This window comes from Danio aesculapii, chromosome 10, assembly GCF_903798145.1.
Source record: "Danio aesculapii chromosome 10, fDanAes4.1, whole genome shotgun sequence".
Classification (NCBI taxonomy): Eukaryota; Metazoa; Chordata; class Actinopteri; order Cypriniformes; family Danionidae; genus Danio; species Danio aesculapii.
Window position 1 is genome coordinate 29,191,625 of NC_079444.1, and position 27,650 is coordinate 29,219,274.

The following is a 27,650-nucleotide window of genomic DNA, read 5'->3' on the forward strand; positions in this document are numbered from 1 at the left end:
CTTTAATTGACATCTCTTTGTTCTGACAATAACTTAATTTAATAACTTAACTTAATCGTTAAAATCAATTTATCATCTGGAACATTTAATTTTGAAGCTTTTTTTAATTTAATTTTATTTGCTGTGCAGTGTTGTAAACTGTCACACATATGCACACTTTTTTATATATACAACTACAACAAACTCTTGTCTATAACAACATAAATTATATAATTTAAATTAATTTGCCCTGCAGTGTTTAGAAGCAGAAAATGTAGGGAAATTATTATTTTATCCTAAAAAATAATAATAAAAAAAGTCAAAATATTGCTAATTTTATATATTTAAAAAAACTGTAAAATCAATATTGAAGCCTGTAACAGAGAATGTATGACTTTTTGCTTAAATAGGACTAGGATTAAGCATACATTTTAATGGGATTCTATAGGGACATTTGTTTTCCGATAGGAAATTCATGCTGTTTCCATTAACACATCCAAAACGATGAAAAAGAAAAAGCAGAATTGTCCATTTAGCTGAAACGTTGGTCCTTGTTAATTCATTAAATGCAACTATGTCATCCTAAAACATATTGCATTTGAGTTGAGTGATTTGACACGATTCAGCAGTCTACATGTTTGTTGAAACATGTGCATCCAATTTCACAATAAACACGATAAATTAATAAAAGATGTAACTAAACATACCGTATGCCTCTTCAGAGTGGAGATAAATAAATGTGTAATCTGTAAATCTTGCATTTGTGTCTTCAGGTGAGTTTGAAACATGCCTTGCACTGGTGTTTACACTTTCACTGACAACTCTCAGCTCTGAAAACAGTGTGAAGCTTTAATTTTTTAACTCCGACAATAATTTTTAAGCTTTTTTTTTTTCTTTTTTTTGCTGTGCAGTGTCGTAAACTACCACACACGCACACTTCTTAATATGTACAAGTACAACAAACTCTTACCTATGACAACATAAATAATACAATTTTAATAAATTTGGCCTGCAATGTTGAAAATTGTTTTATCCACAGGTCAAACCTAAAAAAAAAAGGTCAAAATATTACAAATTTTATATATTTAAAAAACTGATATCAATATTGAAGTCTGTAACAAAGAATGTATGACTTTCTGCTTACATTGGACTAGGATTAAACATACATTTTTAATGGGATTCAACATTTGTGTCCTGAATGCCCTGAGAGAGAATTCATGCTGTTTCCTTTAACACATCCAAAATGATGAAAAAAAAGACAGAATTGTTCATTGAGCTGGAACTTTGGTCCTTGTTAATTCATAAAATGCAACTTTCATCCTAAAATTGAAAACTCTCATTTTTTCTTTAACACTGATCTTCTGGTCTCATAGGGCTGATGGCGTAATGAGAACTATGAACACAGAGAAGCTCCTAAAGACCATCCCTATTATTCAAAACCAGATGGACGCACTCCTCGACTTCAATGTGAGTTTGTTGACAGCAGGTAGACTATGCTTATTCAAGCCAATAGTGCACTTGACCTGATGGTCTTTTCATATATGCAGTTTTTTTTTAGTCCTTTCATCTCATACCAAATTGAGTTTGTCTTGTTTTGTTTTGCCAGGTAAATGCCAACGAACTCACAAACGGGGTCATTAATGCGGCGTTCATGCTTCTGTTTAAAGATGCCATCCGTCTGTTTGCTGCCTACAATGAAGGGATCATTAACTTGCTTGGTGAGCTGTTATCAAAGTTTTCAAAAAGTTACTATGGGCTGTCCTACTTATTGGCTTTTTACCAGTTATCTGTGTTATTGGTTCTAGTTACAGAGACCTTTGAACTTAAAATATCAGTCTACTCATCGACTGTTGCATAGGACTCTGACCTGACTCGTCACTCATATTTATGACCGCTCGTTTAGTACCCGAATGGTTCAGCTCATGAAATAAACCATTCATGTACATTTCAATAATCTCTGAATGTATTTTTAGGGCCAGGTAAGGACAACGTCATTGTTTAGGGCAGTAAAACTGGGAATGCACTGAGCAAATTTCATTTAGAAGTGATGACTATCCAATAGGTGGGATTTAAACCAGGTTATCTAAAAGCTTGCGATATTGCTACTTGCCACATGAGATTGATCAGGTGATGTTGAAAACACAGCATATAAAAATATGTATGCTGATGTAGACCAAATACTGAAATGCATAAAGCTTTTGTTGTTATTTTTTGGGAACAATTGAATAATGAAATTTATGATAAGCAAAGTATTTTTTATTTTATTTATATATATATATATATATATATATATATATATATATATATATATATATATATATATATATATATATATATATTATTATTATTATTATTATTATTATTATTATTATTATTATTATATATATATATATATATATATATATATATATATATATATATTATTATATATATATATATATATATATATATATTATTATATATATATATATATATATATATATATATATATATATATATATATATATATATAATAATATATATATATATATATATATATATATATAATAATATATATATATATATATATAATAATATATATATATATATATATATATATTATTATATATATATATATATTATATTTAATGTGTAAGCTGCAGCAATATTTAATAGATAATCATTTTGCAGTTTAAATAGTGAATATAAACTATTGCAATGACTAACTAGAGTAGCTCTTTCTTGTGTTTGTGTTGGACAGCACTTTCTTTATGGGCTAAGCTGCATCTTTTGGCTTCGTTCAGTGGTTACATATTGAATGAGGGGTTTCTGTGAGAGACTGACATACTAGTGAGAGCTGCTTTGGGTCATGTTGTCATGACAGATGCCAAGCATAACTCTGTCTGGTGAAAAGCAGACCCCTTAAAATGTGCTGGGAAATGGAAGGGCAAAAATATTCTGACATTTCCCTTTTCTCTTCTGCAGAGAAGTATTTTGACATGAAGAAAGCTCAGTGTAAAGAAGGCCTGGACATCTATAAGAAATTCCTCACTCGAATGACAAGAATCTCAGAGTTTCTCAAAGTGGCAGAGGTAAGATTGTGTAACCTGCACTATGGGCTTCCAACTAGTAATAAACCAATAAACATAGGTTTCTGAAGAGCGCAAATGAAGCAACACGTAGGCATGGCCAATCATCGCCATTTTGTTTGGGGTGACCAAAATAGGGCAAAGAGGTGGAGCATCAGTGGAGCTACAGATGCCTGCTTGCATTTCGCTTAAATGAGATTTCTTTAAGAGAAACACTTAATACTTCATTACCTGCGACTCGTTTGTGTTCTGACCACATGGGCTTGGTTGTATACTATATTTTTTAATACGCTGTTGTAATATATTGAGCCACTAAGCATTGTTTTTATGACGTTTTTCTACAGGAGGAAAACGTGAATTACTTTGAAATACTTTAAATATAGTCTGTGTTTGCAAGGCTATTTATGAAATCCAGGCATAACACTGTATGACAACGTTTCAGATGACTGTTTTATAGCCTATAGTAAATCAATCTGTCAGATTCTGGAGTGCATTACAGGTCTAAAGAAAATTATAAATGGTTAATGAAATAGATATGATAAGTATATAAGAATTTCACCCACCTGGGAAATGGAGGCAACTTGAATGGTTTGTGAGCACAATTTCATGCACACAGAATGTCATATTATGTGATAATTGTAGGAAATAATTCTAAAAGGCAATTTCCTGTGTAAAGCCACATAAAACAAAACAAATATTCATTTTACATGCCGAGTTCAGAGGCTAATCAGCCGGAATCAGCTAAGGTGACAAGATGGTGACCAGCAAGACCTAGCTGTCAAGTGGCCACGCCCTTAATTATGCAGACTTAATATAAACGAAATGGATGAGTTATAAAAAAAAAAAATCATTCCCTTACGATTGTCTTGAAGGGTAATATTAGCTATATGCACCAAAACCATCTTTTGTATCAGGCTGTAAACATGTTTTTATCAGCTGTAAAATTGGCCAATTTAGCATTGCAGTCAGTGAACATTAGGAGTTCATGGAGCCAGCCCCCAAAGGCAAGTCAATGAATTGCAGTTTCAGTTACTTCCGTATTAGCTTCACGAGGGAGAGCAGGATGTTGCCGCTTAATGGGGCCGCACATTAACTGACTCCTCCTTCCTCATTACAGCAAGTGGGAATCGACCGAGGAGACATACCGGACCTGTCACAGGTAAGTGCATCAATTGACCTTGGTTTTGAGCATAAACGCACATTATCCTATTTCTTCCCTTTCTGCCTACTTATGTCAGTCTGCCCTCAACGCCCAGCTTGAGCTCCACAGCCAAACTTAAAGTAGCACGGCTCAGTGAGATTTAAATGAGCGCTGGTTGTAGAACCCTCTAACATGCAGTTACCTAGAAATCTCAGTGCTTAACATCAGTTATAGATGGAAAAGTCATCTGAGAGTTCTAGAACTGTGGCTAATTTGCTTGTGCATCGAAGCTGCAAACCACAGGCCGGCAGCACTCAGCGCATGCGGACATCTCTGCATGACACAGATGGGGAAACTGTTCTCGCTGTCCTCAATGCTCGATTCATACAGCACATAAAGGTGTGATGCTCACGGTGGCTTACAGGCTAGGGACTGTATGCAGTTTAGATTTACGCTTAATTTTGCTTTTGAAGAGCTAGCTTTTAACATGTTTGTGCATTCAGGAGACAGACAAATAAGAACGTGGCTCTTTCGTATGGTTATTTTGAAACCAGCATCATGATCATTTATTATTATGTGAGATATTAATATTCAGAATGGGTTAATATAGGTTTTTTATATTATAACTTAAAGGGATAGTTCACCCCAAACTGAAAATTCTGTCACCTTTTTAACAACTACATTTTAGTTTGTTTTTATTCTGGTTCACTATTTAGCATTTTCTTTAATGCTCTGAGAACACCTCTGTTAAACCACCTTTATATTCTGTATCTTTCCTTATCTTCCCATTTTCAGTTTACAGTTTGTGTAAGTACTCTCTTCTCTGGTTTGTAGCCTTTGCTTTATACCTGTGCTTGTTGTCCGTCTTTGCATGCTATTGAGTTTTCGTATAGTTGTGATTCTTCAATTAGTAGGACATTTCTGTCTGTCTGGTGTGACTTTCTGTTTGATTAATAGGGTTCATTTTAAAATCTTAATCTGTGCTGTGTCGGTGTGAAATTCATTCATTCATTCATTCATTCATTCATTCATTCCAGTTGATTCCCATCATGTCCAAGGATTTTCTTTCTTTCTTTCTTTCTTTCTTGTTGATTTTTTTTAATTTATTTATTTTTTTACTTTAGTTTGTTCATGTTTTTCTTTCTTTGTTTCTTTTTTCTATTTGTTTTTTTTTTTACTTTAGTTTGTTTATGTTTTTCTTTCTTTGTTTCTTTTTTCTTTTTGTTTTTTTACTTTAGTTTGTTCACATTTTTCTTTCTTTCTATGTTTATATTTTCTTTTCGTAGATTTTTCTTTTTTTACTTTAGTTTGTTCTTGTTTTTCTTTCTTTTTTTTTGTTTATATTCTTTTCGTAATTTTTTTTTACTTTAGTTTGTTCATGTTTTTCTTTCTTTGTTTCTTTTTTCTATTTGTTTTTTTTTTTTACTTTAGTTTGTTTATGTTTTTCTTTCTTTGTTTCTTTTTTCTTTTTGTTTTTTTTACCTTAGTTTGTTCACGTTTTTCTTTCTTTCTTTTGTTTATATTTTCTTTTCGTAGATTTTTCTTTTTTTACTTTAGTTTGTTCTTGTTTTTCTTTCTTTCTTTTTTGTTTATATTCTTTTCGTAAATTTTTTTTACTTTAGTTTGTTCATGTTTTTCTTTCTTTTTGTTTATATTTTCTTTTTTTCTTTTCGTTGATTTTTACTTTATTTATTTCTCGTTTGTTTGTTCTTTCTTTTATAGGGTGTATTACACACATAAGGTGTATTTATTTTTTATTAAATTTTTTTTTTATCATGATTATCATGTCAAGCTTCCTTTTAACCCCTTCAGTATACCAAAAGCATCAAACATTTGTCATTACCATCAAGTACAGCATCAGAAATGGTCCAAAATGAGGACAGTTGTTCATAGTTCAGTCCTTGTTTTTAAAAATGACACGATTTAACATGGATGATTAAGTTATTTCAGAGAATATATGTTTTCGGAAATTCCTAAACTGCCCCTAATTGATAAATCACCCATAAATGTTGTGTGCGTATATTTGTTTTGTGAATGTGTACTGGCCTTTAAACTAACGCAATGTTTTCATTCCCCCAGGCCCCCAGTAGCCTTCTGGATGCCCTCGAGCAGCATTTGGCTTCATTAGAGGGGAAAAAGGTCAAAGACTCCACAGCTGCCAGCAGGTACACTGATTTCCAAGTAGTTAATTTTGAACTTTCTTGCTTGTGAGGGGGTTGCTGTCTTCATGCTCGGCATTGTGCGAGTGTGTGCGACTTTTGGAGGTACTGAGCATGTGTTTGTGTGGGAGAGGTGTTTCAGGGATTTTTCTGTCAGGTTAAAAGTTCTGTGCAGTTTTTCCAAGTAGGGGGATTTAGAGAGTGCAATATTGATTTTTATGCAGAAAACAATGGCTTCTGCCATCTAGAACTCTACAGTCATCTAAATTCACAATATATTGAAGTCACAACATGAAGTCATACTTTAAATTGCACCAATAGGCTACAAAACATTTTGAGATGTCAGCTGTAACGGATCTAAACAGAAAAGATGCGAAAGTGATGCTTTGGGTCTTCCATGAATATAAATGTATTTAATAAATTCTTGCTTGGTTTTTTTGCTTATTGGTACTGTATTTTCAGGTGATGGTTATGTGTATATAAAGTTTTTCTTCAGTGTATTTATTTACATATTTTAATGACATAATTGATTTAATAATTACTCATTCATTCTCATAAATAATTCTAGAAAACATATTCAACTGAGTTTACAGGAGAAATGAACTGGAATTTGCTGACTTGCAGTTTGGACATAGGCTGAAAACATGCATGCTTTGCTAACATCGACTGTTCATGGAAGTCCAAGGTCAAACTGGGTTCCTAAAGAGGAAACGGCAAAAATATGCTTCATGCTCACGCTAACAGCGCTGATATCCAATACATGATGCAACCCTAGCATTTTACAATGGAAGGCTCCAGATTGTGACAAAATTGGTGCATTTTACAACCTTTTTCCTGCCAGTGTGACTTAAAGTTGTTAGAAGTTGCACTGATAAATGCTGACATCTTGTATATGAGTGTTCTGACTTCTCTGTTAATCTAGGGACTGAAGTGTGTAACATTTATATTGTGACATTTCTGAGTAATACAGGAAGTAAAGAAAACCATGCATCAACCTAAATACTGCCCAAAAAGTATTATTTATTATACAGAATTAAAGATAAACAGAAAATATTAATAATAAAGAAGAATATAGATAACAACAAATAACCACAAAAGGTAAATTATATACAATTTATGCTAACAAAATAATCAGAAAACAATAAATACCGCAGGAGAAGAGGACAAAAGTGGCATTGAAAGAAAAGAACTAAACCAAAAAGTCAAACTAACTCTGTATAACCCTTTTAAATCTGTCAGTATAAACAAAAATAATCGAAAGCAAGCCTTACTTTAATCTAACCAAACAGAAAAATACAAAGACAGCGCTCACTGGTGTGCCTATACACAGGTTCGCTAGGTGTTGTAAGAATGTAAGTCACATGACATTTACCTCTCCAAATCCCCTAGGGAAATCAAAGAGTATCAACAAACGATCTCAAATGAAGAATAAAAAGAAAATGAATGAAAATAATGGTAATAACACCTTTGGCAAAGCAATATAAAGTACCAAAACAAAAGAAATAACGAGACGCAGATTAAAACAAAGAACAAAACAGGAACGCTAATGCCTCTGTCCGGCGTCCCACTCGTTGTCCTTTTAAAACCTGCTGACCACTCAGATTGGCAGCAGTAGCACGTCACCCAAGATAATAAATATTGACTGATCCTACAGCCAATAACAATCTGAAGGGGGTTAAACCTGTCAAAAGAGAAAGGAGCGAGACAGAATGAGTGCGCGTGTGCAAGAGAGACGCACGCATGCGCAAAATTCATGGAATGTAACAATGAGAAATACTAAATGACAAAAAAGCTGAAAGAAGTAGAATTGCTTGTTTGCCCCTAAATATTCTGGCTTGCTGTTTTAGTAAGGAGCTTCATTGCTCTTGGCTTAAATGTTAATCAGTAGCCTGCAGTGGCATGTTTACTTTATCTGCTCATCTGTCCATCTTTCCACGCAGAGCCAGTACGCTGTCCAACGCTGTGTCCTCCTTGGCCAACACGGGTATCTCTTTCACCAAAGCTGATGAGAGGGAAAAGCAGGCTGCTCTGGAGGAGGAGCAGGCCCGATTAAAAGCACTTAAGGTGTGAAATGATCATCTGCAAAAGCTGATTATATTAGAGCATTAGGGTAATTAACGAGGTAAGCTGTTTTATTTCTTTATCGGCCAGGAGCAGCGGCTGAAGGAACTTTCCAAGAAACCCTCCACAACCTCCACGACTGCTGCATCTCCAGTTTCCACGGAGACGGGGACCATCAGTACCGTTCCGGCCATTGACCTGTTCTCCGCAACCAGTACCTTTGCTAACAGGTAATTTTAGAAGTTGAACTTTATTACATTACATTTTGTGTAAAGGCCCGAAATTGACAATTTCGTGTGTGTGATATGGGTATATCACAATTTTCTTGAACAATATTACCATTTCGATTTTAATCAGGATTTTGTCACAGACAGACTGAATCTGTGGTTACAATGTGAATCTGAAATGTATTTCAAAAGAAAAGCAATTAGATCTTTATCAAATTCAAATGGGTCATATCACGTCTTTTGCGCGCACAAGTACATTCTTTCCAATGGAGGTGCATGGATTGCATGCGCATATTGAGAGCAGCACGCGTGTGCGTAGCAGGTGCACCCAGATGAAAACGTCTCTTATCAGACAATCTTTAAATGTTACTTTTCAAAATGCTGCAAGACGAGTCATGTAACAAGAATTGACCAATCAGCTTCATATTGTATGGAATACACACATTTACCTCAGACAAAACAAGACACCCGAACACCAAGTGCTTTTTATTTCTCTACATATATAAAACTTGTATCGGAACTGCAGCAATATTTTGTTAGGTTGTCACCCTTTGAGAAAAAAAGTTGATGGTCACAGAGCAACTGCAAAGCACATTGAAAATGCCATTGGAAGTGATGCGCTCACGCTTTCCACGCGCTTTTAGATGCAATATATGACTGACTTATAAATTACCTGGTTCTGCCATACATCAGCCTCCCTGTATCCAAAATAACTGAATCCCATACCACAGATGTTGAATTTTTTGGCATCAAGTCCTCCTGTGCTGAACTCTCTCATCTCCATACTTTTATATGCAGGCTATTCAGTTTTCTGTTTAGGTGCGCTGCGTTTGATTGGTTCAAATACCATACTGCGGGAAAATCGTGCTGTAAGGCGATTTGGAAATCATGCATGTCCAAATCAATTTCAATACAATTTCAATTAATTGTACAGCCCTAGTTTGAACACACAAACTTTGAAATATACTGGAAGCTAGCAGTAATGGACTTCATTTTTTTCTTACTATGGCTGTTGGTGGCTACAAAAATTATAGATTTTTGTTAAACTCAAAAGAAGATTATTTGATTATATACATAAAGATTTGGACCCAATTAAAAAGTACATTTTAAAAAGTGCTTTTTAAGAAAACTATATTTAATCACTCTGAATTACAAATTTTTATTTTTGGGTGAAATGATCATTTAAGTTACTGCCCTTTTGATTTTGGTTAAAGTTTTACTATTTCAGGTTTTAAGTTAAGATTTTGTTTAAGCGTGAAGACTTAGAGGAGAAGCGTTAACACTTTGTCAGAATTTTTAGGAGTTCAACCCTTGATTTAATATCAATAAAGTATACGTTTTGCCTTTGAACAGCTATAATAGAGTAATTTATAAAATGGATAAAATCCTGCAATTTATAAATGAATTCTTAACTTTAGGAAATTTGTCATGCACATACACGGTGATTTTAGAAAAGATTCACATTGTGTTCTGCCTATAGGTGGCGCTATACCTATTGTTAAAAGTTGACTAATGCTTTCTTCACTGTAACTGGCTAAAATAATGTTTTTCATCATTGATTAAATAAAGTAATGGCATACTTCCTAATTGGTAAATGAGACTATGCCTTTAAAATGCTTAAACCCCGGTAATTGCTGCTTGCAGCTATATTGATCAAATGTGATAAACTGTTTTATGTTGATTGATTTTACCAGTTCGAATGCTTTTCAGCCTATCATCCTGTGTAGGCGAAACAAATATTTCTATATTTCGTGGTTGATCTCACAGTCTTTCCGTTGTGATGATACACAGCTGCTCATGGTTATTTTGCCAGCTGGTGCATGAGTGCACGTGCAGTTGTATGGCATCAATCTTCAACTTTTAGTGTTTAATTAGAGCTCTATGTGGGACTACACAATGTCTCAAACTTACTATATCGCTTTAAATGATGTCATCCAAGGAGCCACAAGAATGTGCATTAATAATGGAGCTAAGACTAGCATCATTTATAATACGTTCAGATTAATTTCCGCTGTCCTGGAACTGTGTAGCTTTGTGTAGTAAAAAAAAGCCCGCCTTCAGTTTTCTGTGTGTGAATTCCTGCCCAGACAGGATTTGGCTGTGAAGAAGGTATTGATTGCATGTGAATTTCCCCCAAACTCCTAAAGTCTCTATTTTAAGCGCTTTAAATCATCGTGCCAAGTTTGTCTTTGCCATATAACTGTGAAATGCTTGGCGCTTTCACTGCCATTTTATTGAAGACATTAATGCAATTCCTCCTTGTGTGCGTGTCTGTGTTTGTCTTGGGTTGTGTCTGGCTCCAGCACTCCAAAGGTGCCGAACGATCTGTTGGACCTGCAGCCTGCGTTCCAGCCCTCCCTGCCTCTCTCCAGCGGCCTGCCTTTAGCCAACACATGGGGAGGTGAGTGGGTCACACCACAGGAACTCGCAGAGCTGCGCTAATATGCATCTGAGAGAAATCAAGCCTATCAACACGCATGCTATTGCCTAAAGTTTACCTGATGTCAAAATTGAAGGCTTTGGAGTTAGTGTCAATGACTGTCTTAAGATTAGCTAGTATGCTACAAAATGAAGAATATACATATAGATTATACAGTGGTCCCTCGCTATAATGCGGTTCACGTTTCGTGGCCTTGGTTTTTTTTTTTTTTTTGTGCAATTTGATATGCTTTTTTTAACAGCATTGTGTTCTGCATCCTGATTGGCTGTAGACCATTGTCAATCAATCTGTCTAATTGTCTAATTAATCCGTGCCGTGTCTCCTGAATGTGTTCAGCTTGCCAAACTTGCATAAATCTTCGATTGCTTGCAGTGTGATCTGAAGTGCTGAACTGTGTGTTTGCAAGTTTTCTCCCTACAATGTCGTTTCTGCACTGTCAAAAGCACCTGCAGTAGCACCAAAAAGGCAGGGGAAGATGCTAACCATCGCACAAAAAGTTGAACTTCCGGACATGCTAAAGGAAGATAGAAGCTAGGCAGCTGTAGGGCACTGTAACAGAATAAATAAATGAAGATCAAATGGTTTTGATCTTTAGTTTCATTCTATAATACTGGACTTATTATTTTTTTTTTTAACTTTAAGTGTTTTAAACAAGAGAGAAAAGTGTGAAAATATTAATGCCTGTCTGTGAAAAGTGTATAAAGTGTGTAATGAGGGGTTTCACAGCCTTAAAACATCTATAATAATTATAAGAAATAAAGCGGACTACTTCGCGGATTTGGCTATTGTGCATTATTTTTAGAAAGTAACTCCCGCTATTAACGAGCGACCACTGTACAAGCATTCAAAACCTTTTTCTTTTTTGATGTCACTGCATACTTCAGCTTCTAATCAGGTCTTTTGACCAATCAAATGTAGTATCTGAAGTGCTCCACCCCTAAAAGATATAGCTAAAATTGTTTACATATTCATATTTAAAGGGATAGTTCACTAAAAAGTGAACATTTTCTCAGTATTTACGAGCTACTTTTAGACCTTTATGTATTTTATTCTTTTGTAAAACACAAAATAAGAAATTCTGAAGATTGTTGGGAAAAAAACTGCCATTGACATCCATACTAGCAACAGAAATACTATAAAAGTCAGTTTCTGTTTTGTTTTTTTTTCTCCCAACATTCCTCTAAATATCTTCCTTTTTGTTCAACAGAACAAATAAACTCAAACAGGTTTGGAAAAAGTGGAGGATGAATAAATGATGATGAATTTTTGTGTTTGTGTGAACTATCCCTTTAACTGAGCGCCAAATATACAGATGGTTCTACTGAACACATATAAATAATAAAATAATGAACAGTAGCTGACACTATTGATATTGAATGCTTTGTTTGTTTGTAATGCGGGGAGGACCACAAAAAAGATGTTGAAGTGTGCTATGTTCATATGCACTCTCCTACTTTATCTACTGCAAGCTTTGAGGGGTAAACTGCATTGTGCACACTCATACAGTCAGCATACAATCAACTAGGGTATTCAAAAATGTGTACTATATTAGGGATAAACGATTCAGACTGTTTTAAGTTTATAGTCAATAGGATTGAATGAATCTGGTTTTGCATTATTTTCACATAAACCGCACACACTCACAATCTCCTCTGGCCCTGAGACAGTAGCAGATCATATACGCAATTCAATGCAGACCATAAAACGTATGCGGAATATTTCCTTAACGCTGTATTTTAGATGCTCAAAGCTGGCAAGGCTGTAGTGTAAACCAAATGCCACTGGCTGTTTTAAAGGGGACGAGCTACTTGATATGCCCCACCCTATTTTCGTTTCATTTGAAATTGCGTCAACACATCACATTACGGGAAACTTCAAGAAACATGTTGTTGTTGTGTGCATCTTATTTGTCTAAATCCCTTTTAATTGGTGAATCTGATTAACGAGAGTTGTTTTAACCGAAAGTGCTAATGGAGTGTAGAACATGATATTTAACATTGTGGAACTGATATAATATTGGTTTCCGGTATTAGCCAGGCGGATCCAGAAAAGGCTTGCAGCTATGGGTGTTTATTAGATTATACTGCGTAAAACACATTCAGCAACCTTTATAGCTGGCTTATCTTGATGTGAGATAAAGCTCTTTGGAGTTTTAAGTAGGCTTTATGCTTTTCAACACCAGAGTGCTGTCATCATGACCGATTGCTTTTAAAGGTGTAGCTCACCTAAAATTATTATTCTGTAAGTGTTTATTCCACCTCGTGTTGTTTTACACCATTATGAGTTAATTCTGGGGTTGAACATATATTACACGTGGTGCTTTATATAATCAAAGGAAATGTAAATTAAATTTTAAAAAAGTTTTATAAAACTATTGTCAATGACAACAGTAAATTTTTTTTTTTAAAGAAGAAAGTTTCACATTGGAGTTTCACATTGATTTTGGGCAAGATTTTAAGAAAGCATTTGTTTTTTAAAGAACATGCCTACTGTAAATATTTCGGAAATTCCATGTTAAAGTTGTATTGAATAATATTATTTATGTCTTGTATTATTGTTATTATTAATTTTAGTTTGACTTAAAAGTCTTAATATATTATATATTAATTATATATGATTCACTTTTGATTTAAATGTGTATATTTACATAGTACAACTTGGATGAAACGAGGCTCTCTCTCTCTTTCTCTATGAATATATATATATATATATACACACACTTGCTATTTATTAAATATCATGTTATTTTTGCAAAACTGTATTTAGTAAAGTATAAAAATATATTTATTCACTATTTTAATGTTTATGTTCATTTTTAATTTTTATTTTTTTTGTTTCATTTTTATTTGTAGAACAATTTTAAAGCTTCAAATCATTGTTCTGAACCATTGGCGTTGTCATTTTGTTTGTGATTAAGAAACAATAATCATTTATATAATGATTATTACTGCCATAAATTAATTATTTGTATTCATTTAGCTTTGACACATAACTAGGGCCAGACAGAATCTGTGGACATTTTTTGCTATTTCTGCGTTAAATTAAAAAAAAAAAAAAAAAAAAAAAAAAATATATATATATATATATATATATATATATATATATATATATATATATATATATATATATATATATATATATATCTGCACATTTATACAGAATGATTTTGGGAGTATCGTAACTAAAGACTTTATATATGAAATAAAAAATAATACCTTTTGAACTCATATTTAATGTTTACAAGGCAAATCCAATTAGATCCGCTTATTTGGTAAACAAAGCAGGTCTCTCGTATAATACATCTACTAAAAAACAGAAAATATTACTTTACAAACAGCATTTTAAATAAATCATATGAAAATGTTCATATTAGTCTATAATATTACTGAAATTAAATTAAAAACTGAATAAATATAAATTTACACACATTTACACAAGTAAATAAATAGACTCAATGATGGGCTAAAAATCTACGGATTTCTGGGTTTGACATTAACACCTGCCAGCGTGCCAAATGCGGGTAGATTTCAGCTGTGGCGGGTTAGACAGACACCCCCATTAGCCACTTTGGCTTTATTTAAAATAATTTTTAAATTGCCAGAGCTGCCTCGTCCCTAAAGATTGGAATTTTAGTTTAAGACCGTTTGTCAATATGCATGCAAATGTGCACTTAGAACCAAAAATCAGCACGATTGATAACTGCTTGTGCTACAAAAGAAAGCAGGTGAATTCAGAGCAAGAGGATGATCAGGTGATGAGACAGACGATCCTCACTCACCTGCGAGGCGCAGCTGATGTGATGCGCGGGATTGTTTAAAAGCTCCCGTTTCCTTACGCAAAACAACCGTGCCTGGAAATGCAACTGCGATCGTTTCTCTTTGAAATAGATTTGAAAAAACGTTGCTTATGCACCCAGAGTCCTGCTGCTTTCAAGAAATCTCCATATTTTTGTATGCAGCGGCTGTTGCCACTTTTGCTTTTTCCACTCTTTGAACAGCTTATAATTAGGCCTAACGTTAACCATGTGCATGCGATCATCCTTTTACTATCGCACACAATGTTTTTTTACTTGCTTTCTATTGCTTGCAGTTATTGTTGTTAATATGATTTAATTATCATCCTTTACAATAACATTGCTTTAAAAGGAAATAACTCTATACTTATCTATAGTTACCTGATGATCTGGGACCTTTAGCCTGGACAGACTACGATGTTTTAGATAAATGAGAAGAATCTTTTTAAATGTCTATTGTTTTTTGAGAACATTAAAAAGTGTATGTATACTGCTATATTTAACTTGTTTTGTCACATTATTTAAAATTTGTGGCAAGGAAATAATTAGTTTGGTGTGGCCAGACAAAAAAGGAAAATCCTTAGTGTTGAGCCCTAAAAAGTCATGTGAAATATAAAAAAAAAAAGTTAAGGAGGCATGTGGACATAACGCATAATCTAAATCAAGTAATTTTAGCAGACCAAAATCAAGTTTATGCAAATAAATATATTTTCCCAATAAGAAAATTGTGGCTAGGGAAAATGGCGAGTGGCTAGTAACGTTGAAAAACTACTAGCCACAGTGGCTGGTGATCAAAAACTGTCAAGCTCTGATTACAAGCCATGTCGGATGTCTCATTCAATCCAGGACTTATTTACATCCTAAAAGTCTAGACCAAACAAACTCCAGCTCATTTGTCTGTTGGTCTCCATTTGCATGCTGTCTGTTTTTCTTTCTCTCTCTCTCTCTCTCTCTCTCTCTCTCTCTCTCTCTCTCTCTCTAACCCTCTTCCTGTTATCTTCTGTTTCTGTCTTGTCTTTGGCCATGTAGATCCTTTCACGTCTACAGAGGCCGCCGACGACTCCATTCCAAACTTAAATCCTTTCCTTACAAAGCCAGTTGTTGATCCTGTTCATCTGCCTGTTGTGTCTTCAGATGCTGTTAGTTTTTCCTCTAGGACGCCCAGTCATGAAATGTTCGGTGGTAAAAGGCTGTTCTTTTCTCTCACGTAGTGCACTGTTTGCTTTCTTTCACCTGCTGCGTGCCGGTCTGGTTTCACTACACTCTCATTTTTGTCCTGAATGCTCCACCGCATCAAGTGTACAAAACCCGCTGGGCAAAACCAATGTGACTCCAGTTAACCCTTCCCGTATCTAATTTGTGTGTGTGTGTCAAGGTCAAACTGGCTGTGTTCTCAAAACCTAGTGAGCTGCCTACTTAGATGATGAAGTTTGAATGTACTTTTGATGGACGAAAATACTAGTCTAAAAGATACTTTCATTATAGACTAAATGATATCTGTTTAAAATAGATTAGGAAAAAAAATGTAGACCACTTAAAATATTCGCAGTTATCAGAATTAGCAGATCATAGTTATCTTAGCTTGTTTTTAATTTATTCTTCAAATCACTGATGACGTTTCTTTCAGGTTTAAAGAGCCCCTATTATGCAATATAAAAAGTCATATTTTGGTTTTAGGGGTCTCCAACACTAGGTGATATGCATGCAAGGTCAAAAAACATTTTAATTGTCTCATAATATGCATTTATTTTTACCAAATTATCTCAACGACTCCCATATGGTTTGTTCAGCAATTAATTTGTTCCCAAACCCCTTCTTAGCGTGATGCTAATCTGCACTGTTTGGTCCGATGAACCAGTCTGTTGTGTTTGGTCAACTGCATTTAGCGTGAGTGAGAGAAACACCCAAGAAGTAGTCAGAGCACAGAGTAATTGTGTAAGCCCAATGCAGGAATGCATTAAAGCAAAGCAAAGATGGCGCAGAGTGTCTGAAGAACAGCTAATGGTGGCCAAAGCAACAAAGAGCAGGGTATTGCGAGCACAAAGCATTTAACTCTCACGTTTTACTGTTCACATTTTACTGGATCCAGTAGTTCAAATTTAGTATTGTTTCTTGTCGACGTCGATATGAACAGGCAAAAGATCTGGACAAACGTCAAATCATTTAAACGACTCTTTTATTTAAAAAATCAGTATTTTTAAACAAGGTGCACTTTCAGATTTAAACCTTTGTCTTCATTCACGTAGAGATGTGCTACACACTGCATAGAAAGTCATTTTCAAAAACCTGTAATAGGGGCTCTTTAACATAATGTCATTTAGAGCCTTTTTTGTTGTTGCATAAAATGGCAAAAAAGTGGCCTTTTTTTGCAAACAAATTAGTTAATATTTACTCTGTACAGTGTAAGAGTTAAGACATCAATATTTGGTAAAATTGTCCTGATTTTTCTGTCACAAAGGAAAACGTTTTGTTTTTTTCAATAAATGTCATTAAAAAATCTAATGAACTGAATATGTAAGGTTACTCGATCCAGATTTTGTAGAAGCTTCAATTAATTGCTTGGTTTTAATCTGCATGGTGTGCATTTTCTTATTTATTAAACAGTAAGCTTTCTCTCACAGTCTCCTCTTCAGTCTAAGAACAAAGAATTAATATAATTTAATATTGAGTTTGACTGTTAGGTGCATATTTGACCTTCCCCGAATTGTGTAAATTTTGTTATTAATATTGTTTACATTATTATTATTTTATCGTTATTATTTACTTTATTTAATTTTTTATATTGTGTTTTGTTACTTTTGATATTGTTTAAAAATAGTGAAACGATTGGCAGTGAATATTCCCTTTTAAGCTGAAATATTGTATTGGTTATGCTACAAAACTAAATAAAAAATAAAAAAGAAATGTCATTAAAAATGCACTAAATGACAGTATTATTATTTGACATGGAAGAAATGAAACGAATTAATCCAGTTAGTCCACAGGAGCAAGGAATTGGGTTCATTTGTAGTTTGTTCATCAATTGTTTGTTTATAACTTCATTATCATTACTGCAAATATTTGTATCATTAAATTGTTTAACTTCTGTTATTCAGAATATTAATACAAAGAATGAGAATAAAAACGTAACTTTATGCCAAAAAATACAGTAATGTTGATGAATTCATACATAATCAAGCAAACAATAACAAACTAAGTAATCTAATTCTAGTTAGTCTAGAGCGGTCTAATTGGTGTTTAGATCAAAACAATTTTGTCATTGCCATTTCCTGTTGTTTTTAGCAGATGCAGGTAATATAATTTTAATTCATGTATTATATGCATCTTAAATGATAAGAGAAGTATGGTAGTCTAGCATTCTGAACACAGCCTAGGTTTTGAAACTTAGTCAGTGTTTGTGTGCTTTACTGTAATCGTATAAAAACAATAAAGTAGGTCTAGCCTCTGTGAGTTTGTTCTCAGCTTGGGACTTTATTTATTATGTTCTCAGAGAGAACAATAACGCATTAGAGAGAGAGAGAGTGATGGACAGATGGTTTGTTGCTTGTTTGTGTTTGTACAGCTGTAATATGGTGACATGCTTCTGTGATCTAGTAATACTGGTAGGAATACATTAGTGTGATCAAGAGTGAGAAAGACAAATTAACTGCTTAAGATATAAACACCTTATATATACATACCCCCTATTTGAGTTTGGTGGTCCTTTTTGCCCACACTTAATGGGTTAGATTACCCCAAAATGATTATTAATAATAATTATTGACCCTGGTGTTGTTTAAATGCTGTATGCCCTTTTTGGGGACAAAAGTATGCTCCTTTTTGTCTCTATATACTGGCCGTGAATAGTGACCAAAATTGTGTTGTTGGAGTGTATATAATAGGGTTTGCTTAAAAAAAACATAATTTTTTTTAACCATAATCCATTATTTAATACAAATTCTGACCTTGCCTGTCAGTCTTCACAAATGCTTGCACGTTTCGAGATTGGCGGAGTCTAAAATCCAAAACTACCAGAAAAGGTGTGCAAGTTGTGAGAACTCAAGATGATCAAAAATGTGACTTCTTTGCTGAGGTAAATTTAGTTATGTTTGTTGCAACAAGTTATCAGTTTCATGTCATTCTGATCGTCATCTGACCACTGATCCAGAGACATAACTAAAAGTACCATTACTTTCCCAAAAATGTAGTGCAAGTAGTTAAAGTATCTGTTGTGAATATTGCTCAAAGTATGAGTAAAAAGTAGCCCTTTTAAAAGTACTCAAGAGTAGTGAGTATTACACTGGGAAAGGTTGATTCGTTTACGTGTAATTTGTGTGTGTGTGTAAATGTAACATTCTGTAGTGCATTAAGTTATTGTTTAAAGCCATTTAAGTCATCATACAGTAAACATCTGTCATCATCTCATCAGTCACATTCTAAACCGTTTCTGGGTCAATGTGTGTAAAGTATCTTCTTGAACACTTTTAATGCTTCCAAACAGTTTGCTTCATGTCTTAAGGAACTTCAGTATGATGCGATTTAATTTCTATGTGCGATTGGATTGGACAGGAATTGCAGGATATATTTTTCTAATCCCCATAAACAGAAAATAATAAAGTAATGACTGCAGTTTAAAAGAAAGTAAAGGAGTAAAAGTACCAATACTGCACTAAAAATGTACTCAAGGGAAGGTAAAAGTATGCATTTTTAAAACTACTTGGTAAATTACCATTGCTGAAAAAACTACTCAATTACAGTAGTTTGAGTATTTGTAAATTGTTACTTCACACCACTGAGAATAAACAGTCTCATTACACTTTCATGAAAGGCCACTGAAGACAAATAATAAAAAAAACTCATTACAGAACTATAATAAAACTAAAGAACTATAATAAAATGAACGCAATAAAAACAGATTTGGGTCCAAAAACGCGGCCCAGAAATATCAGTCACTATTCAATGCCATTACTAATTGCAACTTACATTATTATTAATTGCAAACACAATTATTATTATGTTTTTGGACGCATTTGCACTGCAAATCTTGATGGTCAATTCCGATTTTGTGACTATCTGTTTTTTTTCGTTCATTTACACTGCACTCAATAACAAGACTCAATGACCGTGCTGACTGACCCCTTTTCTCCATTCCTGTATTTAATCTTTTTGCCGCAGTTAAATTTATTTATTTATTTTTTTTGACATGTTGTTTTACTATCGTTTACGACAGAAAAGTTCTCGTTTGGCCATCTTCTTTTAGTGTAGGCTTTTTCCAGTAGGCTTCTTAATATAATGTCAATGGTGTGATGTATGCAACAGTTTTAAATATTGTTTACATGACGGATTTTGTGCTCTCTCTCTCTCACTCGCTTGCTCGCTAACATGATTGAATAATGTTACTTGTAGTTTATGACAATATAAATGCTTTTTTTTTTGTTCTAGTATAGGTTTGGGACTCTGACAACTTCATTTCGGAACAGATTTCAGCAGAGTTTGTCATCCAATAAGGTTTTTAATTGCGTGTGACTCTCATTGGCAGGTGAAAATCCGATCTACCCGCTTACACTGCAGACACAGGCACACTGATCCGATCAGTGTTGCCAACTATTTTCAATGAAAAGGCGCTAAGCTCTGCCCGAAAAGTTGCTACAGTATATGTTGCTAGATTACATCATACGTTAATTTGCATATTACTGCATTATCATATCAAAAAGTTTTTGTTTGTTTAGCAGCCTATGGGTAATAAAGGGGTATTTATATTTGCACCACGCTTATGTATGCATGTCAATTTAACTCAATTTATTGCTGTTTGAATACAGTACATCAGTATAGATGTGTTGTGAATTTGCAGCAATCTCTCAGATGTAATAAACTCCGGAATAAAGTTCCGAAACTGTCACTAAAATATCTGTGATCGTAAACAAGAAAAGAATAAATGGTCAAGTTAAATTTAAAACAAAGGAGAAACAGATTGGTTTGACTGTACAAGGGAAATACCTCACACTCGCGGTGCTAAATCATTTGCCGTCAGTACGCAGAGGGGTGATCTGCTCTCGGGCTGCAGGAGGGAGAGACTGCTGTACAAGGACTGGGCCACCTGTCAGTGCTCTGAGGTGGGGGAGGGGCCGATGGCATCACTCGCAGCTCGTGGAGAAGAGTAGGAATGGTACTGTACGGACACATGAGAATCTATAAAAATCTCTAGTAACACCCAAAAAAGTTGCTAGATATGTCGCTAGTTGCTTTTTTTGAAAATGTGTCACTAGGGGGGTCTAAAAAGTCGCTAAATATAACAACAAAGTTGGCAACACTGGATCTGATTCAAATCGGATAAATTTCCACATATGAATAAGGCCTGAATCTGATTTGCCTAAATCGAAATCCACGTGATTCATTATTTTTTCCTTTTTACACGTACATGGGCCGAATCCGATCTGTGCCACATGGGAGAAATAAAATTGGAATTGGGTCACTTGAACCATGCAGTGTAAATGCAGCCTTGAATGCATTTTCTTGTTTTTGGGTTTAAAAACAAGAAAGAAAAAAGAACTACAGCAACAACATCAGGTTGAACGTCTATCCCTGTAACTTTCCTGATTAACTTTTTTTTTTACACATGATTTTTCAGAGGCTTTCTTCTATGATCTCTTGACCACCTTACTCAAAACCTTGCTTTCTTGTGCTTTGCAACCTGCCATGGTCTTCCATTTCCCCTTTTTGCATTTCCCACATCCTTAGAGCATTAAGATTTTAAAAAATAAATCCCAGATGCCAATTTCATTTCTTGGTTCTCCAGATAATTACAATCCCTTTATTGATTCAAGCTCTTCTGTTGCGTCCCCTGTCGAGCCCCCTGTTGGGATGGGCTGCTTCCTCTCAGGTACAGCGTGATGTATGTTTTCTCACTTCAGGAAACATAGTGGCCTTTCCCCGTGGTTCCCTTCTGAGTGCTGTTTACCCCACTTTATTCCTTTACTTGTGTTGTTTTAATTCCACGTTCTTGACTTTAGTTGTCAGGCTTCAAATATTCTGCCATTGTTGTATTTTGTTTTAATTGTATATTCCTGTCAGACTTCACTAACTGCATTTCTGTCTGTCCTGTGCTTTTCTTCTGGGTCTGTCAGACTCGTTCTGCTCTCCGGCTGCGTATCCTAACACTCCTCTTTTCCACTCTGAGCCCTCCACGGTAGCTGGACTATTCGGAGGTGAGTGCCGTCCCTTCGGCCCTGTCTCTCTTTCTTTCTGTATTCTTCAGCTGTCTCTTGTCCTTTCTTTGCTTTTGTTGAGCTGGCAGCAACAGGTTTGACGTCCATTCATGAGGCAAACATGAGGTTACCTTAACTTAGCCTAATCAATAATGGACCATTGCAATTAATCTCTGTTTGAGCAATTCCATGCAAATTTAACCTTGCCATGAAAGAAAATGGCATTTGTGGAGATAAAATTATGTTGTCTACAAAGTATGTTGTCTACTGTAAACTCACATATTTATTTATTTATTTATTTATTTATTTATTTTGGTCACATCCATAACTCGTGTTTATTTCCCTCATTTTCTCTTATTTGCTGTTTTGGAAAATAAACAGATATTTCAATATACTGTTAACATGAACATTCTCTGTGAATTTGTTTCTTATGAAAGTAGCTGTATGCATGTATGTATATATGCGTGTGTGGGTTTTTAAGCATATATATATTTTTCCAAATATGTTTATTCATTTTTGATTTTTTTTTTTTTTTTTTTTTTTTTTTTTTTTTTTTTTTTTTTTTTTTTTTTTTTTTTTTTTAATGTTGCAGACTTTTTTTTCCATTTATTTCCTCAAAATTCTACACACAATACCCCATAATGACAATGTGAACAATTGCAGCAATTACAGCCTCTGGTCTTTTTGAATATGCCACAAGCTTTGCACACCTGTCTTTTGGAATTTTTGCCCATTCCTCTTTGCAGTACCTCTCAAGCTCTATCAGGTTGGATGGGAAATGATGGTGAACAGCCATTTTCAGATCTCTCCAGAGAGGTTCGATAGGATTTAGGTCTGAGCTATGGCTGGGCCACTCAACGACATTCACTGAGTTGTCGTGAAGCCACTCCATTGATATTTTGGCGCTGTGCTTTGGGTCATTGTCCTGCTGGAAGATGAACCGTCGGCCAAGTCAGAGGTCAAGAGCACTCTGAAGCAGGTTTTCATTTAGGATGTCTCTGTACATTGCTGCATTCATCTTTCCCTCTATCCTGACAAGTCTTCCGGTTCCTGCTGTTAAAAAACATGCTTACAACATGACGCTGCCACCACCATGCTTCACTGTAGGAATAGTATTAGCCTGGTGATGAGTGATGCCTGGTTTTCTCCAAATGTAACGCCTGGCATTCACTCCAACGAGTTCAATTTTAGTCTCATCAGACCAGAGAATTTTGTTTCTTATGCTCTGAGAGTCCTTCAGATGCCTTTTGGCAAACTCCAGGTGGAGAGTGGCTTCCGTCTGGCCACTCTACCATACAGGCCTGATTGGTGGATTCCTGCACAGATGGTTGTCCTTCTGTAAGGTTCTCCTCTCTCCACAGAAGAACGCTGGACCTCAGACAAAGTGACCATTGGGTTATTAATCACCTCCCTGACTAAGGCCCTTCTCCCCGATTACTTAGCTTAGATGGCCGGCCAGCTCTAGGAAGAGTTCTGGTGGTTCCAAACATTTTCAATGTATGGATGATGGAGGCCACTGTGCTCATTGGAACTTTTAGAGCAGCAGAAATTTTTCTGTAACCTTCCCCAGACTTGTGCCTCGAGAAAATCCTGTCTCGGAGGTCTACAGACAATTCCTTTGTCTTCATGCTTGGTTTGTGCTTTGACATGCACTGTCAACCCTGGGACCTTACATGGAGAGGTGTATGCCTTTTCAAATTATGTCCAATCAACTGAGTTTACCACATGTGAACTCCAAGCTGCTGAAACATCTCAGGAATGATCAGTGGAAACAATGTACCTGAGCCCAATTTAGAGCTTTACGGCAAAAGCTGTGAATACTTATGTACATGTGATTTTTCAGATTTTTTATTTTTAATAAAATTGCAACAATTTCAAACAATTTCTTTTCACATTGTCATTATGGGGTATTGTGTGCAGAACTTTGAGGAAATAAATGAATTTAACACATTTTGGAATAAGGCTGTAACATAAAAATTTGGAAAAAGTGACATTGTAACTCTTCAATTAAAGGTATTTAAAGAAATGTTTTAGTAACCATATATTTTTTACATAAAAGCTTAAAGGAATTTTAAATGCCATTTTCATACAAATTTCTTTGGTCATCTTAAAGGTGGATAATGCTAGGTGAAACCTTTACAAGTATATTGAAAACGAAGATGAGCTAACATGATTATAGTTAGCTTTTGAATCCACAAACATGTGGAAACACCTATACAAGTAAGTTGCTGTGGGCGACCCCAGTCAAACAGCTGATGTTTCTGGAAGCCTGTCAACTACAACAGAATTGATCCATTTGAATTAATGACTGCAATTATCCATCACACGTGAACCAGAGGTAACATTAAGCGCCCATTGAAACGTTGATCTCTCCAGCACTCAGCTGTGTGTAGGTGAAGCAGCCTGTGGTGTGTTTTTCTAGCTTTGACCTTGTTTCCTCTAACACAGGGTTCTCTGCACCTCCCGCCGCTCAGCCTCCCAGTTCCACAGGCCTTAATGTCGACTTTGACTCCGTGTTCGGCAATAAGTCGGTCGCCAACAGCACAGACTCTGCTGGTAAGAGACAAGTTAACCTAGTTGCTAATTCACTCAAAGCTTTTCACATGATGCTTCACATCCATCTCAGTGCTGAAAGAAAGTGTGTTTTCAGGGCCTTTATGAAGTCGATAATGGCACACACTTGAGCTAACAGAGCCGAACTAGCACGTGAAAATGTTTTTTTATATGTAAAAGAGGTTATTATATGCCTTTTTTTATAGATTTTTTGCTGTGGTATTGTTATAAGAAAAGAGATCATAGTGTGTTTAAATGCTTAATCTCTTTTGTGTAATGTTCTCACTATTGCATGTTTGGAGCTTGCTTTACCAACAAATCATGGAGTCTGCATGATATGAAAAGGTTTCATTTGCATGTTGTTAGTCTTAGAGTAAACAATTAAACCGTGCAATTTAAATCTTTAATCAAATCTAGCCAATAATTTCCACTCTGGATTGGTTGTACAGGTAAATGATGTCCTTCTCTGATCATTTTGACCACTTAGGCAAAAAATGCTTAGGCGCTAGGGTTTGGTACCGAAACCCGGTGCCATTATTTGAGGGCACAGGGAATCAACTTAAAGGCAGGGGAATGCACTGTCTTTGACAGCTTGCGACATTTCAATTCATCTTTATTTGTTTAGCGCTTTTACAATGTAATTTGTCAAAGTAGCTTCACATAGAAGAGTATAGTGAATTAAAAGTGTAGTTCAGTTTTCAGAGTTTAAGTTCAGTTTAGATTAGTTCATCTGACACTTTCACTGACGTTTAGACGTCATCTGGCACTTTCACTGACTGTTGACATGGACACCAATACTCCGATTTTACTCTGAAAGGAACATTCAAAAAGCAGCTCACGTGAACACCTTAATCATATTATTGTCTTATTCAGATAAGGCAAATCATTAGATTACTGATGTCCATGTAAACATATTCACAAGCCCCAACCCTAGAAAAAAAAAAAAAAAAAAAAAAAAAGAGTTCACTTTTATTTTTGATAACAGCCTGTCCACAGGTTAGTAGTAAGATGCATACTGTAATTGCATAATTTAAATCTTGCATTCATGCTAACAAACAAATGCTCAAAAGAAATATATGAATGCAATTCAAATATATAAAACATGAATTTATATTTACTTTAAACTTATTAATTATATTGTTCAATTAAAATGATTGTAATAGTTTTTTTTGTCAAATAAAAGATTTTTCTTGAGTCATTCACCATAATTTTGTGGCTCAAAAGTATCGGTTCAGGCACCGTTTTGGCACTAGTACTGTTTTAAAAGTATCGATTTAGCACCGGTATCGAAATAACCCCAAGCGATACCCAACCCTATTAGCCACCAACCTTATATCAAACATGCTTAGCTCCAATGCTTAGTTTTCTCTGAGTGAAAGATAGGAGGAGCACAAAAATTAAACACCACCCCTTACTCAATATTCCATTTCAATTACAATTTCGGCATCATACAAAAATAAAAGTCTGCTGCAACTTCCAGTTTATGCAGACTTTAATACTTCCACTCCGGTGACGCAATCAAACAGGCTTCGTATTAAACAAAAATGTAGCATTTATTTACTTGTATCTTTCCTTTTTTGAGCAAAGATACATTTTTACTGGAGAAAAAGAATTACATACTGTTTTACATGTAAATATGATACATTAATGAAATTGACTTCAGCTTATCTTAAATGTCATTACAGATCCAAAAGAAATGTTCATCTTGACCCAAACTCATGTTTCAGACATAAATTGAAGTGGTTTCATTTAAGTTTACTGCAGAAAGTGCTCGCTTTTTACCACTCTTTCACACATAAACATTAATCAATAAGAAAAGCTTACAGTGTAAATTTAGTCATCTTAACTCGAACATATTTGCGTGAATCATTTTAACCCATGCAGCATGTTTGATCCTTTGAAAGAACCCATGAGGTTTGATTTTTCCAAATCTCTTTGTCATATAAAGATTTTTTTTTTTTATTAAACCAGTTAATTTGTCTTTTCAAACATCTTGAACATTTTTATGTGAATAATATTTAAAATTAATGATGACCCAAGCCAAAATTGGTTTGGAACAACATGAGAGCGAGTAATAGATGACAGATTATTCATCTTGAGGTGAACCAGCCCTTTAAAAAGTGATCCTCATGTAAGATAATATCAACAAGCTGATGTTTTAGGATGTTCCTCATTCTGTCCTCTTTCTCTCCTCTCACTGTGTGGTTTGATCTGTTTGGCCCGCTGGCTTTGCATGGCACTGCATGTCTGGGTGAGTTGACTTCACAAGGTTTTACCCACATTCTTTCACTTTCAGTCCTGCAACATTTGCTGTGAGGGCGGCCGCCTCGCGCTCCACCCAGACCTAACTGTGCTTTTTGTGTTTGTATTTGTTGTCCTTGTCTTTTGTCCCTCTCCCATTCCCTGTCATGTGTTTGTTTAAGATGATATTTTAGGTGGCATCCTGAAACCCACAGTGACCTCTCCTAACCAGGGCCTGACGCTCAGCACCCAACTCTCTGGCAAACTGGTCTCCGATGACTTGGATTCTTCACTGGCGAACCTAGTGGGCAGTGAGTGTCATGTTTTTGTTACAGCAAACAATTTAAGAACTTTGTTACTTGGGGGTTCATGATTAACTAGACTGAAACTGAAGTATACAATATATATGTCAACAGCATTATTTTAGTATTACAAAGAAGAAATTTAGTTTAAAATTTAAGGAAGATTTTCGTCTATCTTATATAATAGTTTATTGCATTTATTCTGCTGCCTTACAAAAAAGCCTAGCAAACATGGAAATGAAAACTAAAAATGCTATTAGTCTCCACCCACATTGTACACTGAATTCTATAATAAATAGTAACAGCGACTTTAGTGTTGTTTATTGATCCAGGGACTTGTATACATATTGCACTGCACCATGGAGGGTGTAATAACCAGTTTTCTGCTTCTTCCAGATCTCGGTATTGGAAACGGAACAGCAAAAAAGTATGAATATTTTGCTGCTCGTCCAATCCTAATTCTTTGGTTTCATAAACCTTGTTAACATAATCATTATTGTTT

At 34.9% G+C, this 27,650-nt stretch overlaps 1 protein-coding gene across 16 annotated transcripts in view; it reads left to right on the plus strand.

The window, feature by feature from the left end:
* Positions 1–27,650, plus strand: part of picalma (phosphatidylinositol binding clathrin assembly protein a) — an 85,712-nt gene that overhangs the window by 41,081 nt on the left and 16,981 nt on the right. For 3 of the 16 annotated variants that reach the window (XM_056466784.1, XM_056466791.1, XM_056466788.1), the window contains 14 exons: positions 1,353–1,446; positions 1,586–1,697; positions 2,944–3,050; positions 4,165–4,206; positions 6,268–6,353; positions 8,288–8,411; positions 8,499–8,638; positions 10,939–11,036; positions 15,898–16,050; positions 21,644–21,727; positions 21,972–22,052; positions 24,501–24,608; positions 27,029–27,157; positions 27,545–27,575. In XM_056466784.1, coding sequence (XP_056322759.1) covers positions 1,353–1,446; positions 1,586–1,697; positions 2,944–3,050; positions 4,165–4,206; positions 6,268–6,353; positions 8,288–8,411; positions 8,499–8,638; positions 10,939–11,036; positions 15,898–16,050; positions 21,644–21,727; positions 21,972–22,052; positions 24,501–24,608; positions 27,029–27,157; positions 27,545–27,575 — 1,389 coding nt within the window. The remainder of the gene's footprint in view (positions 1–1,352; positions 1,447–1,585; positions 1,698–2,943; positions 3,051–4,164; positions 4,207–6,267; positions 6,354–8,287; positions 8,412–8,498; positions 8,639–10,938; positions 11,037–15,897; positions 16,051–21,643; positions 21,728–21,971; positions 22,053–24,500; positions 24,609–27,028; positions 27,158–27,544; positions 27,576–27,650) is intronic. The other 13 variants (XM_056466787.1, XM_056466790.1, XM_056466793.1 and 10 more) reach the window with 9 other exon arrangements.